Source organism: Natator depressus, chromosome 9 (genome assembly GCF_965152275.1).
Source record: "Natator depressus isolate rNatDep1 chromosome 9, rNatDep2.hap1, whole genome shotgun sequence".
Taxonomy (NCBI): domain Eukaryota; kingdom Metazoa; phylum Chordata; order Testudines; family Cheloniidae; genus Natator; species Natator depressus.
Genome location: NC_134242.1, coordinates 55276695 through 55291941, shown reverse-complemented (window position 1 = coordinate 55291941; position 15247 = coordinate 55276695). Strand labels below are relative to the sequence as shown.

At 50.9% G+C, this 15247-nt stretch overlaps 1 protein-coding gene across 1 annotated transcript in view; it reads left to right on the top strand.

Moving 5' to 3' along the window:
- CROCC2 (ciliary rootlet coiled-coil, rootletin family member 2) overlaps positions 1 to 15247 on the top strand; it is a 219227-nt gene that overhangs the window by 17244 nt on the left and 186736 nt on the right. Inside the window, 1 exon segment of the mRNA XM_074964244.1 lies at positions 14593 to 14743. Within this exon segment, the coding sequence (XP_074820345.1) occupies positions 14593 to 14743 (151 nt within the window).

Sequence of the window (15247 nt, the reverse complement as noted above, 5' to 3'; positions counted from 1 at the left end):
TGCTGCATACAACACAAGAGCGGCGCCGGCGACAGGCTGAGGTGGCTGCTGCACCTGCAGGGGGAGGAGGGGTGGAGGCGCACACATGATTGGCAGCCCTCCCCTCCTCCGGCACCCACCGGGAGGCGACACCAAGGGGGCTTCTGGGAGACGGAGTCTGGACCTCACCTGAGTAGCTGCTGGGGCTTGGGTGAGTGTCCAATCATGTGATCCGTGCCCCCCACCCCCACCCACCACTCTGCCCCACGCTGGGCAAGGGGAAGCCCCAACCCCCATGAAGCTACGGAAAGGGGCAGCAGGCAGCAGCAGGGGAGGAGGCCACATGTGATGGCAGCTCCCTCCCCGCCCCCAGCACCCATCACGGGGAGGCGAGGGGGCTTCCTGGACCTGAGAGAGGCCCGGCCCCTAGGAGCACGTGCAGTGATGCTGCCTGGTGAGTGTGCTGCCTGGGGGAGGGGAGCCCCTGCCCTGGGAGCTCACTGCTGCCAACGGGGAGAGGACTGGGGGGACTGTGGAGTCCTCCTCTTTGGCCCCAGCCCCAGGGCAGCCTGCCTGCACCCCAAACTCTGCATCCCCAGCCTTGCCCCACCCCAGAGCCCTCACCCCCAGTCAGAGCCCTCACCCCCCACACCCTAACCTCTTCCGCACCGTGAACCCCTCCTCCTGGGCCCCACCCCACGGCCCTCACCCCTGCACCCCAACCCGCTGCCCTAGTTCTGAGCCCCTCCCACACCCCAAACCCTTCATCCCCACACCCCCAGCCAGAGGCCTCATCCCTCCACACACATCCACATTGTGCAATATAGGGAAACTGTTAAACACTTACTGTTTCCAGTCCATTTTTACATTATTTTTAAAGAAATATATATCGGCTTACAAGGCAGGTGTGGGGTGGGGTGGGGGTATCGGGACTTGGACCTGTTCTGGGTACCACCAAAAATTATACAAACCTGCCGCTCCTGCCCATCATTGTATATGTATAGTTAGGATTATGTTTTCCAATGTGCATTATTTCGCATTTATCAACATTAAATTTCATCTGCCATTTTGTTGCCCATCACCCAGTTTTGTGAGATCCTTTTGTAGCTCTTCGCAGTCTGCCTGGGACTTAACTATCTTGAGTAATTTTGTATCATCTGCAAATTTTGCCACCTCACTGTTTACCCCTTTTTCCAGATCGTTTATGAATATGTTAAATAGGACTGGGCCCAGTACAGATCCCTGGCGGACACCACTATTTACCTCTCTCCATTCTGAAAACTGACCATTTATTCCTACCCTTTGTTTCCTATCTTTTAACCAGTTACCAATCCATGAGAGAACCTTCCCTCTTATCCCATGACTGCTTATTTTGCTTTAGAGCCTTTGGTGAGGGACCTTGTCAAAGGCTTTCTGAAAATCTAATTACACTATATCCACTGGATCTCCGTTGTCCGCATGCTTGTTGACCCCCTCAAAGAATTCTAGTAGATTGGTGAGGCATGATTTCCCTTTACAAAAACCATGTTGACTATTTCCCAACAAATTATGTTCATCTATGTGTCTGACAATTTTGTTCTCTAATATAGTTTCAACCAATTTGCCCGGTACTGAAGTGAGGCTTACTGGCCTGTAGTTGCAAGGGTCACCTCTGGAGCCCTTTTTAAAAATTAGCAGCACATTGGTACAGAAGCTGATTTAAATGATAGGTTACAGATGACCGTTAGTAGTCCTGCAATTTTACATTTGAGTTCCTTCAGAACTCTTGGGTGAATACCAAGACTTATTACTGTTTAGTTTATGAATTTGTTTCAAAACCTCCTCTGTTTCAAAACCTCCTCTAATGACACCTCAATTTGGGACAGTTCCTCAGATCAGTCACCCAAAAAGAATGGCTCAGGTTTGGGAATCTCCCTCACATCCTCAACAGTGAAGACCGATGCAAAGAATTCATTTAGTTTCTCTGCAATGGCCTTATTGTCTTTGAGTGCTCCGTTAGCATCTCAATCGTCCAGTGGCCCCACTGGTTGTTTAGCAGGCTTCCTGCTTCTGATGTATTTAAAAAAAGTTTGCTATTACTTTTTGAGTCTTTGGCTAACTGTTCTTCAAATTCTTTTTTGGTCTTTCTAATTATATTTTTACACTTCCTTTGCCAGAGTTTATGTTCTTTTTTTTATTTTCCTCATTAGGATTTATCTTCCACTTTTTAAAGGATGCCTTTTTGCCTCTTTTACTTTGTTGTTTAACCACGGTGCCTCTTTTTTGTTTCTCTTACTATGTTTTTTAAATTGGGGTATACATTTAAGTTGAGCCTCTATTATGGTGGGAGCTAGCCTAAGGGAAAACACAGTGAAAACCAGGCCTTTCAGTTTCACCATGAGGTAACTCACTGAGGTCAGCCCTATACCCTTATCTGGGGTTGACCGTGTCTAGTTTACCTCATGGTACAACTAAAGGGCATGGTCTTCACTGGGCTTTTTAACCTCAGGATGGCTCACATGCATTAGTTAAGGTGTGTTTTTTTACCTCAGGGTAACAGTGAAGAAAAGGCCTGGTCTACGCTTAAAAATTAGATTGATCCAGGTATTTTGCTCAGGGAAGTGAAAAATTTTGTCCCCTGAGCACCACAGTTAGGTTGGCCTAACACCCCAATGTAGATGCAGCTAGGTCAATGGAAAGTTTCTTCTGTTGACCTAGCTACCGCCTCTTGGAGAGGTGGATTGGCTACATCAATGGGAAAAACCCCTTCCGTCGATGCAGGAAGCATGTATGCTATGCTGCTACAACAGCACAGCTGCAGCACCGTAACTTGCCGCTGTAGTGTAGACATGGTCTGAGGCTCTCAACACCCTGCATGTACTGTGGCAAGGCACCTTCCCGGTCTCACCAGACTCGGCTGTTTTTTAGCCTTGGTGAGACGGGCTTGGGGTAAAATAGTCCCTCTTGGCTGCACAGGGGCAGTCCGTTCCTTCTCTCATCCAGTGTTTTGGGCTTGTTTTTCTCCCTTATGGGAGGGAATACAGCCTCCCCTCCTGGTGAGGCTTGCTGTCTTGCTGCTCCTCGCGTACTGGAAGCTTGACTCCTTCTCTCTCTCTCCTCCCCTTCTCCCAACAGGGGAGGGTTTAAAAAGGTCTCAGGCAGCCCTTAGTTGGAATCAGCTGATCCTAATTGACCTCAGGTAACTCCTTCTCAGCTGATCCTAACTGATCTCTGGTAACCCTCAGATGAACCTGATTGACCTGTAGTCATCCCTCCTCAGTTGATAGGGAGGAGGGCCTTTTAACCTTCTGGGACTGTTTTCTACCCCCGTCCCCCCACTTGCAGCCATCTGTCCTGAGTTTATCACATATCCCCCCCGCCCGGCTCAACACTACAGGTTTAGGCTACTTGGGTCGGCAAACAATGGACCCTTGACAGGCCATCCGCATTGCCATGCTTGATTCTGGACCTATGTTGTACTCTGAAGTGGAAGGGTTGTAGCGACAGGAACCACCTTGTTACTCTTGCATTTCTTTCTTTGTTTTTGTGTATCCACTTCAGAGGGGCATGATTCATGATGAGGGTAAACCTCCATCCGAGTAGGCTTTCTACGGCACACTTTATTGTCAGGCATTCCTTCTCTTCTACGGCATATATACGTTCTCTGGGCAGGAGTTTCCTACTGAGGAACAGTACTGGGTGTTCTTCTCCGACCACTTGCGAAAGGACTGCTCCCAACCCAACCTCAGAGGCATCGGTTTATAAGATAAACTCCATCTCAAAATCTGGGGCTACCAGCACTGGGTTGGTGCAGAGGGCGGTCTGCAGATCGGCAAAAGCCTCCTCAGCCATGCTGGTCCATCTTACTATGTCTGGGCCCCGGGCTTTTGTTAGATCTGTTAAGGGGCATGCCCTGGTGGCAAAGTGCAGGATGAATGCCTATAGTATCCAACTAGGCCCAGGAATGCTCTGACCTGTTTCTTCTGGACTGGTCGGGGCCAATTCTGTATTGCCTCTAACTTGTTCAGTTGGGGCTTCACCATGCCCCTCCCCACGATATACTCGAACTATTTGGCTTCCGCTAGCCTAGTAACGCATTTGGAGGGATTTGCAGTTAGCCCCGCCTTCTTCAAGGTGTCCAGGACTGCTTTCACCTTCTTCAAGTGCGTCTCCCAGTCTGGGCTATGTATAATGATGTTGTCGAGATAAGCGGCCGCATACTTGCCATGTGGACACAACAGCTTGTTGGAAGGTTGTGGGAGCCCCATGTAAACCAAAAGGGAGGATAGTGTACTGATATAGTCCCTCTGGTGTTGAAAAGGCCATCTTCTCTTTGTTGGCCTTGGCCAGGGGGATTTGCCAATAACCTTTGGTCAGGTCAAGGGTGGACAAAAATCGTGCTTTTCCCAATCTGTCAATTAGCTCATCTATCCAGGGTATAGGGTACGCATCAAATTGGGATAAATCATTCAGTTTCCGGAAGTCATTGCAGAACCTCATACTGCCATCAGGCTTAGGTATTAGGACAACTGGACTGGACCATTGGCTTTGAGACTCTTCAATGACTCCTAACTTCAGCATTTTCCTGACTTCTGTCTTGATCTCTTCTCTTTTCGCCTCCGGGATCTGGTATGGCTTGACATTCATCTTCATTCCAGGCTCTGTGAGGATGTGATGGTGAACCTCGGTAGTCCTGCCTGGTTTTTCCCGAGAATACATCCTGGTTGCGTTTGATCATGTTGATCACTTCAGTTCGTTGGACGGGGTCAATTCCTGGGATATTCCCACTTGGCCGTGCCGGTTGCTTTTAGGGGGTGGCAACCCTAGAGCGACCACATGAGCTTATCTGTCTTGCCAAGGTTTCAACAGGTTTATATGATAGATCTGTTCCAGCTTCCGGTGACCAGGCTGTCAGACCTTACAGTCGACCTCTCCAATGGCTTCTCTTATCTTGTATGGCCCCTGCCACCTGGCCAAGAGCTTGCTCTCTGCTGTGGGTACGAGCAACATTACCCAATCTCCTACCTGGAATTTTCGGATTGTCGCTCGGTGATTTGTAATATGTCTGTTGGGCCCCTTGAGCCGTCTCCCTGTGTTCCCACACTATGTGGGCGACTTGGGCTATCCTGTCTTTCATCTGCAACACATGCTCAATGATATTTCTCCTTGGGTTTGGCTGTTGTTCCCAACCCTCTTTGGCAATGTCCAGTATGCCTCGTGGGTGGCGACCATATAACAGCTCGAATGGGGAAAACCCAGTTGAAGTCTGAGGAACCTCTCTTATAGGAAACATTAGGTATGGCAGCAGGGTGTCCCAGTTCTTCCCATCCCGGCTCACCACCTTCCATATAATGTTCTTTAATGTTCTATTAAAGTGTTCGACGAGGCCATTGGTCTGCAGATGATAGACTGATGTTCTTATGGTCCATATGTGGAGCATTGCACACAAATCCTTCATTAATTTAGACACAAAGGGGGTTCCTTGATCCGTCAGGATCTCTTTGGGTATCCCTACTCTACAAAAAAATTTGGATTAATTCCTTAGCTATGATCTTGGACATGGTGTTTCATAGGGATATGGCCTTGGGGTATCGGGTGGCATAATCTATGTGCTGATGGCCCTGTGCTGACGGCCCTGGGCTGATTTCTCCAGTGGGCCTACTAGGTCCATAGCTATTCGCTCAATAATCGGTAGAGGTACCAAAGGGGCCCTTAAGTGTGGTCAGGGTCCATGTAATTGACATTCAGGACAGGAGGTGCAAAATTGTCGGACCACTGCATAAATTCCAGGTCAAAAAAACCTCTGCAGAATTCGATTGAAGGTTTTATCTACCCCTAGATGCCCCCCACCACCACCCCAAACAGATGGCTGTGGGCTAGACCCATGACACCCCTCTGATGCTTCTGTGGTACTAAGAGCTGTTCCACGACTTGCTCTTGGACCTGGACTACTCTGTATAGCAGATCCCTCTTTATCATATAATATGGCCCTGGGCTGTCCCTTCCACAGGGACTCCATTCACCTCAACTACTTCTTTGCGAATATTGTTATATGTCGGATCATTGGCCTGATCCTGCCCAAAATTCTCCAGTGAAGGTCCAATTTGCCTAGACTCAGGGGATCTAATTCTGTCTCCCTCTTGGGGGGGAGGTCCCCGGGGAACTGGGTCCGGCTACTTGTTCATTGACCCCCTGCATAGTCCCCTTGTCAGTTGGGCTAACTCTTTCCCCTACGAGTGTAGGCTTCTGGTTCAAGATTCTCGTTCCCCTCCTCTTATCTGCCCTCCTTTCTCGCTGAATCTTCCTGGGCTTTCCAGGGGGAGAGAACAAATCCTGGGCAAATTCATGGAAGACCCGTGGGGGTGCTAACTATCGGGGTCATCCCATTGCTCTCAGGATTATTACCTTCTTCTGACTCCTCTACGGGGAGTAGGCTGCCAAACCCTGGGAAATCTCGTCCTATGAGGACTGGATATGGGAGTTTTGGGACCACCCTGACCATCACCTTAGTGGGGTCTCCCAGGACTTCTGTTTTTACCGGGATGGTCGGGTAGTAATTGACATCCCCATGTACACAGGATATTCCTGTGCATTTGGCCCGGGATAGTTGGTCTTGCCCGACCAGCTTTTCTGAGACCCAGCATGACCGCACTTCCCAAGTCCACTAATGCGGTGGTCTCTATGCCATTCATTTGAACTGGTCTAATATACCTATGAGGGACCATCGCAACCCCTATTAGATTTATTAGGTCGCATGTTCCTCCTAGATCTCCCAGGTCATATTGCATGGGCTCTTGTAGGTTCAGGCATTGGGCAGCTATATGCCCTATTTTCCCACATGCATAACATCTGTACCCTGCTCGGGGTAGCCCCCTATTTTTCGGGCTATTGGGCCTTACCCCCCCCCCCGAATCTTTCTCCCCCAGTCCCCAAGTGCCTCCACGATCTCCAGCTGCTCTTCTGCCTCCTTCCTCCCCTCAATAGTTCTGCCCAGGGCTAAGGCAGCTCGGGCCCTCGGTGCAGAGACTTGCCTCCTATTCCAGCGCATTCCTTCCCCGGTGGTCCGAGAAAGTTCTTGGGCTGCTAGGTGCCTCTCTATGAGGGCAACTAGCTTGTCACAGGAGGAGGGATTTTGACTGACCCATCCTTGTATGTCTGATGGTAGCCCTCTCATGTACCTGTCCAAAACTACGATTTCCCCAATTTTCTCCGGGCTATGGGTCTCGGGGCACAGCCACTTCTGGGCTAGGTGGATCAGGTCAAACAGCTGGGACCTCGGCACTTTGCTGTCCCGGTATTTCCACGCATGGAACTGCTAGGCCCTTATAGCTGTCGTCATGCCAGACCTCGCCAGGATCTCTGCCTTCAGATGGGTGTAATCTGTAGCTGCTTCTGTTGTCATGTCAAAATGGGCCTTCCCACACAGAAAAGAAGCAAGGATACTTGCCCACTGGTCTTGGGGCCAGGCCTCCTGCAGGGCTGTTCTCTCGAACGCGAGGAGATGCACCTCTATGTCATCGTCCATCATCATCTTCTATAAGTAGCTGCTTGCCCACACGGGCCAGAACCCATGGGGGCCATGCATCAGAGTGGTCAGGGCCTTTAGCTGGTCCACAACCTCATGCAGGGTGGCTCGATCCTGGGCCGCCTGGCTCATCAATAATTGATTCGTCTCTTGCTGTATTCGCACTGACTCCTGCTGGGTAACCATCTGAACCCTGGTAGCCTCTTGTTGGGCTGCCGTAGCCTCCACCAATGTCTTCACTACATCCTCCATTTTTTTCTCTTCTTGTTGGGGGTGATTTCCCCTGCCCTGAGATGGTTTGCCATGAAGTCTCACTCAGAGTATCCACCCCTGACCCCATGTGTGGCAAGGCACCTTCTCGTTCTCACCAGACTAAGCTATTTTTTAGCCTTGGTGAGACGGGCTTGGGGTAAAATAGTCCCTCTTGGCTGCACAGGGGCAGTCTGTCCTTCTCTCATCCAGTGTTTTGGGCTTGTTTTTCCTCCCTTATGAGAGGGAGTACAGCCTCCCCTCCTGGTGAGGTTTGCTGTCTTGCTGCTCCTCGCGTACTGGAAGCTTGACTCCTTCTCTCTCTCTTCCCACCTTTCTCCCAATAGGGGAGGGTTTAAAAAGGTCTCAGGCAGCCCTTAGTTGGAATCAGCTGATCCTAATTTACCTCAGGTAACCCTCTTCTCAGCTGAACCTGATTGACCTGTAGTCACCCCTACCCAGTTTGATAGGGAGGAGGGCCTTTTAACCTTCTGGGTCTGTTTTCTACCCCCATCCCCTTGCAGCCATTTGTCCTGAGTTTATTACAGTACACTGTCAAGAGTGGGGTGCGTGGGAGGAGCTCACAGGTCTGAGGGGATGTGAAGTCAAGTGTGACATTTATGATAATAAGAGCCAGATTTTTAAGGGCATTTTTGGCACCTAAAGAGGCAGACACCTTGTCGTCTCCTTCAAATGCTTTAGGTGCTTTTGAATATCCCACCAGGTGCCTATTTCCACTTTAGACACCTAAACACCTTTAAACATATGGCCCTTAGCTACGTGCTCCCCAGCCAGGGCTTGATTCTGGCTTTGTTCACCTTGAGGACCTCACTCAGGGCTAGCCTATGACTAGCCTTGCCACAATGGACTGGGGAGCAAGGCTACCCTGCTGTGGCTGCATTAGAGTCACCAGGTCTTAGCTTGGCTGCTGGGGGACACATGGGGGTTGTGCACCAGATGCTCCCTCTAGGGGAGCAGCTCAGTAGGAGGAACCATGGGCTGCCCCAACATTGGTCTGCCAGTAATGGTGGATGAAGGTATGGTGGGGAGCAAACTTCACCCTGAAAAGGGCTATATGATGGGGTGGGACTCACCATGGTAGAGCCTCCTGCTGGCTGTCCCGGGAATTAGCTCTGCCAGCCATTCTTGTGGTGGTGACTCACTGCCATCACCTCTGCTGCAGCACCTATGTCACTCCAAGGACCATGGTGTCCTCTTCACGACACTCCCCTCTGGCCCCATCATGCTGTGTTCTCATAGAATCATAGAATATCAGGGTTGGAAGGGACCCCAGAAGGTCATCTAGTCCAACCCCCTGCTCGAAGCAGGACCAATTCCCAGTTAAATCATCCCAGCCAGGGCTTTGTCAAGCCTGACCTTAAAAACCTCTAAGGAAGGAGATTCTACCACCTCCCTAGGTAACGCATTCCAGTGTTTCACCACCCTCTTAGTGAAAAAGTTTTTCCTAATATCCAATCTAAACCTCCCCCATTGCAACTTGAGACCATTACTCCTCGTTCTGTCATCTGCTACCATTGAGAACAGTCTAGAGCCATCCTCTTTGGAACCCCCTTTCAGGTAGTTGAAAGCAGCTATCAAATCCCCCCTCATTCTTCTCTTCTGCAGACTAAACAATCCCAGCTCCCTCAGCCTCTCTTCATAAGTCATGTGCTCTAGACCCCTAATCATTTTTGTTGCCCTTCGCTGGACTCTCTCCAATTTATCCACATCCTTCTTGTAGTGTGGGGCCCAAAACTGGACACAGTACTCCAGATGAGGCCTCACCAGTGTCGAATAGAGGGGAACGATCACGTCCCTCGATCTGCTCGCTATGCCCCTACTTATACATCCCAAAATGCCATTGGCCTTCTTGGCAACAAGGGCACACTGTTGACTCATATCCAGCTTCTCGTCCACTGTCACCCCTAGGTCCTTTTCTGCAGAACTGCTGCCTAGCCATTCGGTCCCTAGTCTGTAGCGGTGCATTGGATTCTTCCATCCTAAGTGCAGGACCCTGCACTTATCCTTATTGAACCTCATCAGATTTCTTTTGGCCCAATCCTCCAATTTGTCTAGGTCCTTCTGTATCCTATCCCTCCCCTCCAGCGTATCTACCACTCCTCCCAGTTTAGTATCATCCGCAAATTTGCTGAGAGTGCAATCCACACCATCCTCCAGATCATTTATGAAGATATTGAACAAAACCGGCCGCAGGACCGACCCCTGGGGCACACCACTTGACACCGGCTGCCAACTAGACATGGAGCCATTGATCACTACCCGTTGAGCCCGACAATCTAGCCAGCTTTCTACCCACCTTATAGTGCATTCATCCAGCCCATACTTCCTTAACTTGCTGACAAGAATACTGTGGGAGACAGTGTCAAAAGCTTTGCTAAAGTCAAGAAACAATACATCCACTGCTTTCCCTTCATCCACAGAACCAGTAATCTCATCATAAAAGGCGATTAGATTAGTCAGGCATGACCTTCCCTTGGTGAACCCATGCTGACTGTTCCTGATCACTTTCCTCTCATGTAAGTGCTTCAGGATTGATTCTTTGAGGACCTGCTCCATGATTTTTCCAGGGACTGAGGTGAGGCTGACTGGCCTGTAGTTCCCAGGATCCTCCTTCTTCCCTTTTTTAAAGATTGGCACTACATTAGCCTTTTTCCAGTCATCCGGGACTTCCCCCATTCACCACGAGTTTTCAAAGATAATGGCCAAGGGCTCTGCAATCACAGCCGCCAATTCCTTCAGCACTCTCGGATGCAACTCGTCCGGCCCCATGGACTTGTGCATGTCCAGCTTTTCTAAATAGTCCCTAACCACCTCTATCTCCACAGAGGGCTGGCCATTTCTTCCCCATTCTGTGATGCCCAGCGCAGCAGTCTGGGAGCTGACTTTGTTAGTGAAAACAGAGGCAAAAAAAGCATTGAGTACATTAGCTTTTTCCACATCCTCTGTCACTAGGTTGCCTCCCTCATTCAGTAAGGGGCCCACACTTTCCTTGGCTTTCTTCTTGTTGCCAACATACCTGAAGAAACCCTTCTTGTTACTCTTGACATCTCTTGCTAGCTGCAGCTCCAGGTGCGATTTGGCCCTCCTGATATCTTTCCTACATGCCCGAGCAATATTTTTATACTCTTCCCTGGTCATATGTCCAACCTTCCACTTCTTGTAAGCTTCTTTTTTATGTTTAAGATCCGCTAGGATTTCACCATTAAGCCAAGCTGGTCGCCTGCCATATTTACTATTCTTTCGACTCATCGGGATGGTTTGTCCCTGTAACCTCAACAGGGATTCCTTGAAATACAGCCAGCTCTCCTGGACTCCCTTCCCCTTCATGTTAGTCCCCCAGGGGATCCTGGCCATCTGTTCCCTGAGGGAGTCGAAGTCTGCTTTCCTGAAGTCCAGGGTCCCTATCCTGCTGCTTACCTTTCTTCCCTGCGTCAGGATCCTGAACTCAACCAACTCATGGTCACTGCCTCCCAGATTCCCATCCACTTTTGCTTCCCCCACTAATTCTACCCGGTTTGTGAGCAGCAGGTCAAGAAAAGCGCCCCCCCTAGTTGGCTCCCCTAGCACTTGCGCCAGGAAATTGTCCCCTACGCTTTCCAAAAACTTCCTGGATTGTCTATGCACCGCTGTATTGCTCTCCCAGCAGATATCAGGAAAATTAAAGTCACCCATGAGAATCAGGGCATGCGATCTAGTAGCTTCCGTGAGTTGCCGGAAGAAAGCCTCATCCACCTCATCCCCCTGGTCCGGTGGTCTATAGCAGACTCCCACCACTACATCACTCTTGTTGCTCACACTTCTAAACTTAATCCGGAGACACTCAGGTTTTTCCACAGTTTCGTACCGGAGCTCTGAGCAGTCATACTGCTCCCTTACATACAGTGCTACTCCCCCACCTTTTCTGCCCTGCCTGTCCTTCCTGAACAGTTTATAACCATCCATGACTGTACTCCAGTCATGTGAGTTATCCCACCAAGTCTCTGTTATTCCAATCACGTCATAGTTCCTTGACATCACCAGGACCTCCAGTTCTCCCTGCTTGTTTCCAAGGCTTTGTGCATTTGTATATAAGCACTTGAGATAACCTGTTGATCGCCCCTCATTCCCAGTATGAGGCAGGAGCCCTCCCCTCACAGACATTCCTGCCTGTGCTTCCTCCCGGTATCCCGCTTTCCCACTTACCTCAGGGCTTTGGTCTCCTTCCCCCGGTGAACCTAGTTTAAAGCCCTCCTCACTAGGTTAGCCAGCCTGCTGGCAAAGATGCTCTTCCCTCTCTTCGTAAGATGGAGCCCGTCTCTGCCCAGCACTCCTCCTTCATGGAACACCATCCCATGGTCAAAGAATCCAAAGCCTTCTCTCCGACACCACCTGCGTAGCCATTCGTTGACTTTCACGATTCGACGGTCCCTACCCAGGCCTTTTCCTTCCACGGGGAGGATGGACGAGAAGACCACTTGCGCCTCCAACTCCTTTATCCTTCTTCCCAGAGCCACGTAGTCCGCAGTGATCCGCTCAAGGTCATTCTTGGCAGTATCATTGGTGCCCACGTGGAGAAGCAGGAAGGGGTAGCGATCCGAGGGCTTGATGAGTCTCGGCAGTCTCTCCGTCACATCGCGAATCTTAGCCCCTGGCAAGCAGCAGACTTCTCGGTTTTCCCGGTCAGGGCGGCAGATAGATGACTCAGTCCCCCGGAGGAGAGAGTCCCCGACCACCACCACCCGCCTTCTCCTCTTGGGAGTGGTGGTCGTGGAACCCCCAACCTCAGGACATCGCATCTCATGCCTTCCAGTCAGCTGAGTCTCCTTCTGCTTCCTCCCCCCAGACATATCATCTGGTCCACTCTCCGCAATGGTACCTGTGGAGAGAACATGAAAGCGGTTGGTTACCTGTGTCTGTGTTGCTGGAACCCGGACATTCCGCTTACCTCTTCTGGAGGTCACATGTTGCCAAGCTTCTTCACTGGCCTCTTGGCTCCTCTGTGCAACCTGCTCTATATCTTTAGAGCTTTGTGCCCGTAGAAGCCTATCCTGTGTTTTGTCCAGAAAATCCTCAGTTTCTCATATACAACGCAGGGTCGTTATCTGTTGTTCCAGACCTTCAATCTTCTCTTCCAATATGGAGACCAGCTTGCACTTTGTACAGACAAAGCCGCTTCTGTCCTGTGGAAGAAAGACAAACATGGCACATCCAGTGCAGGTCACAACAGCTGAACCCCCCCCTTCCATATCACCTACCTACTATGAGCTTCCTCAGAGACGTTTGCAAGATGTAAGCCTCACTGGGCTCACTCCAGGCGAACTCCCAGGCAAACTCCTGCTGTGAGCTGCTCTGCTGTCCCCGCTGCTCAGCTGGTTCGCTGCCGCTCAGCTGGTTCGCAAACCAGCTGAGCAGCGGGGACAGCAGAGCAGCTCACAGCAGGAGTTCTCCCTGTTCCAGGGGAACTGCAGTCTGCTGTCCAGCCATTTCTCTCAGTGGCAACAGCAGCCAATTGTTTGGCCACTTCCTCACTGGCAGGGTGGGGTGGGGGGAGCTGGACTCACCCACTACTCCAGGTCCCGGCGCAGGGACCCTGTAGATGACTGCCACTCGCTACATCCACTCCAACTCCTTAGGTCATTTCCCTGGGCCACCTCCCAATGGCTCTCCAGCACCCTCTTTGCCCTTGCCTCAGGGCCTCAGTCTGGAAATCCCTGCAGCCATCCAGGAGCAGTCTTTAGCTCCCTGCTCCCCCGGTCGCTGCTAGCAGCACTGCTCTGTCCAAGGTGCTAGCACTCCTTCCTCCTGCTAGGAGTCTGATATTTCCTCCTCAAGCTCCAGGCAGCTACTGAAGGTGCGCTCCCCTGCCGCTCTTCTTGTATGGGCCTGCCGGGCCCTGACTGGCTGCTCCTCTCAGCCCTTCTCTGATTGGCTGCCTCTTACGCAGCCACCCTGGCGCTCTATTAACCCCTTAGAGCCCAGTGTGGGCAGGCACCCCATCACAGGGTGTAACAGATACAGTTATATATGTGGTATAGGGGTGCTCCCAGAGCTACACCCTCCCCCAGCCCAGGGCTGTGTCTGAAATGCAGAGTTTCGACATAAACAGGTCGCCCCACTGATGATGCCAGCGTGAGGATGGCAGGAATGATCTCGTAGGCCTTACTGCTGACAGGCCTGAGGGACTAGGTAGTCATGCAGCAGCGCTTTTGCCAGTGCAGCGTTGGGGTCCCCTGCCTTCCCTGTCCTGCACAGCTCTTTTACGTTGCTCCTGTATCCACAGCACTTGGCCGCTTCACTGGGCAGCATCAATCGAGCTTTAGGCTCTGATATTGTGCGACTTGCTTTAACTGGAAATCCTTTGCTGGGCCAGTGATCACAGACCCCTCCAGTTCTCAGGTGGAATGAAGGGTGTGCATCTATGGGAGAGAGGAATCCGGGCCAGTGTTACATCCATTAGAGCCTTCGGCTTCTGATGGCCATTGGTGCAGGGGAGAGAGTGCCTCCAAAGGAAGTCTCCTCCTCTCCAGAGTTGTCCTAGGCCAGGGGGGTGACTGGGCCATGCCAGAGCTGCAAAGGTTCATGGCCTCTGCTGCTCCTGGCAGTGTAAGGCAAAGGCCCCCTTAAAGGGGCAGACCTGCAATGGAAGGGGCAGCTGGGCTGGAGTCATCCTGAAATTGTAGCCCCCTGCTAAAGAGCTGCCTATGTGGACAGCTGAGGGTGTGGGATGGGGTATGCGTGTTTCTCAGCCAGGGTATGCTAGCATGCCAGCCCCCTGCACTCTGGTTTAGTTAATGTCTACTCAGCATTCATGATTGTCTGACCAGATTCCAGCCAAAGGGTAACATACATCTATGTTTCAGAAACTACAGGACACAGTCCTGAGCCCAGAAGCCAGCAAGGAGGACAAGACACTGACTGTGCGAGGAGAGGGGGACCGAGCCACGCCCACCCCAGTTCCAGCCAGGATTCGGCAGATCATCACTGAGAGCCTGGCAGAAGAGTCATCCCAAGGTACAGGATGGGCATGAGCTCTTCTGGGCCAGGAGAGGGACCATGGGGTGCCCAAGAAGCATCTGTCTTAGGTCGGAGAAGGCATACAGGGAAATCAGCATTGCAGTGGGGAATTGATTGAGTGAGCAATGGGGCTGGTGGGGTAGGAGGGATAGTTAAGGGGTCCATTCAGCTAGCTGGAATAATCTGGGTATTTTTAAATGATCCAAACCTGCCCCTTGGATCCTAAAGAGAAATACTTTAAATGTTAAATAATTTAACTGAATTCAACTCTCACTATCCCAGGTGAGAGTAACCAGCCAATTTATTCTGAGTCTGTGGAAAAAATGAGGAAAGTGTTTTTAGGTGGTTTGCAGCAGGGCTGGGAGAGTCACAGGATCAACTTTGTACCTGATTGTCAGCAACATGTGACACAGGAGAGTGACAGCAAACCTGTCCCGCCCTGTAAAAAGGGAGCAGGTATCAATCACCATGGTAATATGTATATACTGGTGCATCTAGGGG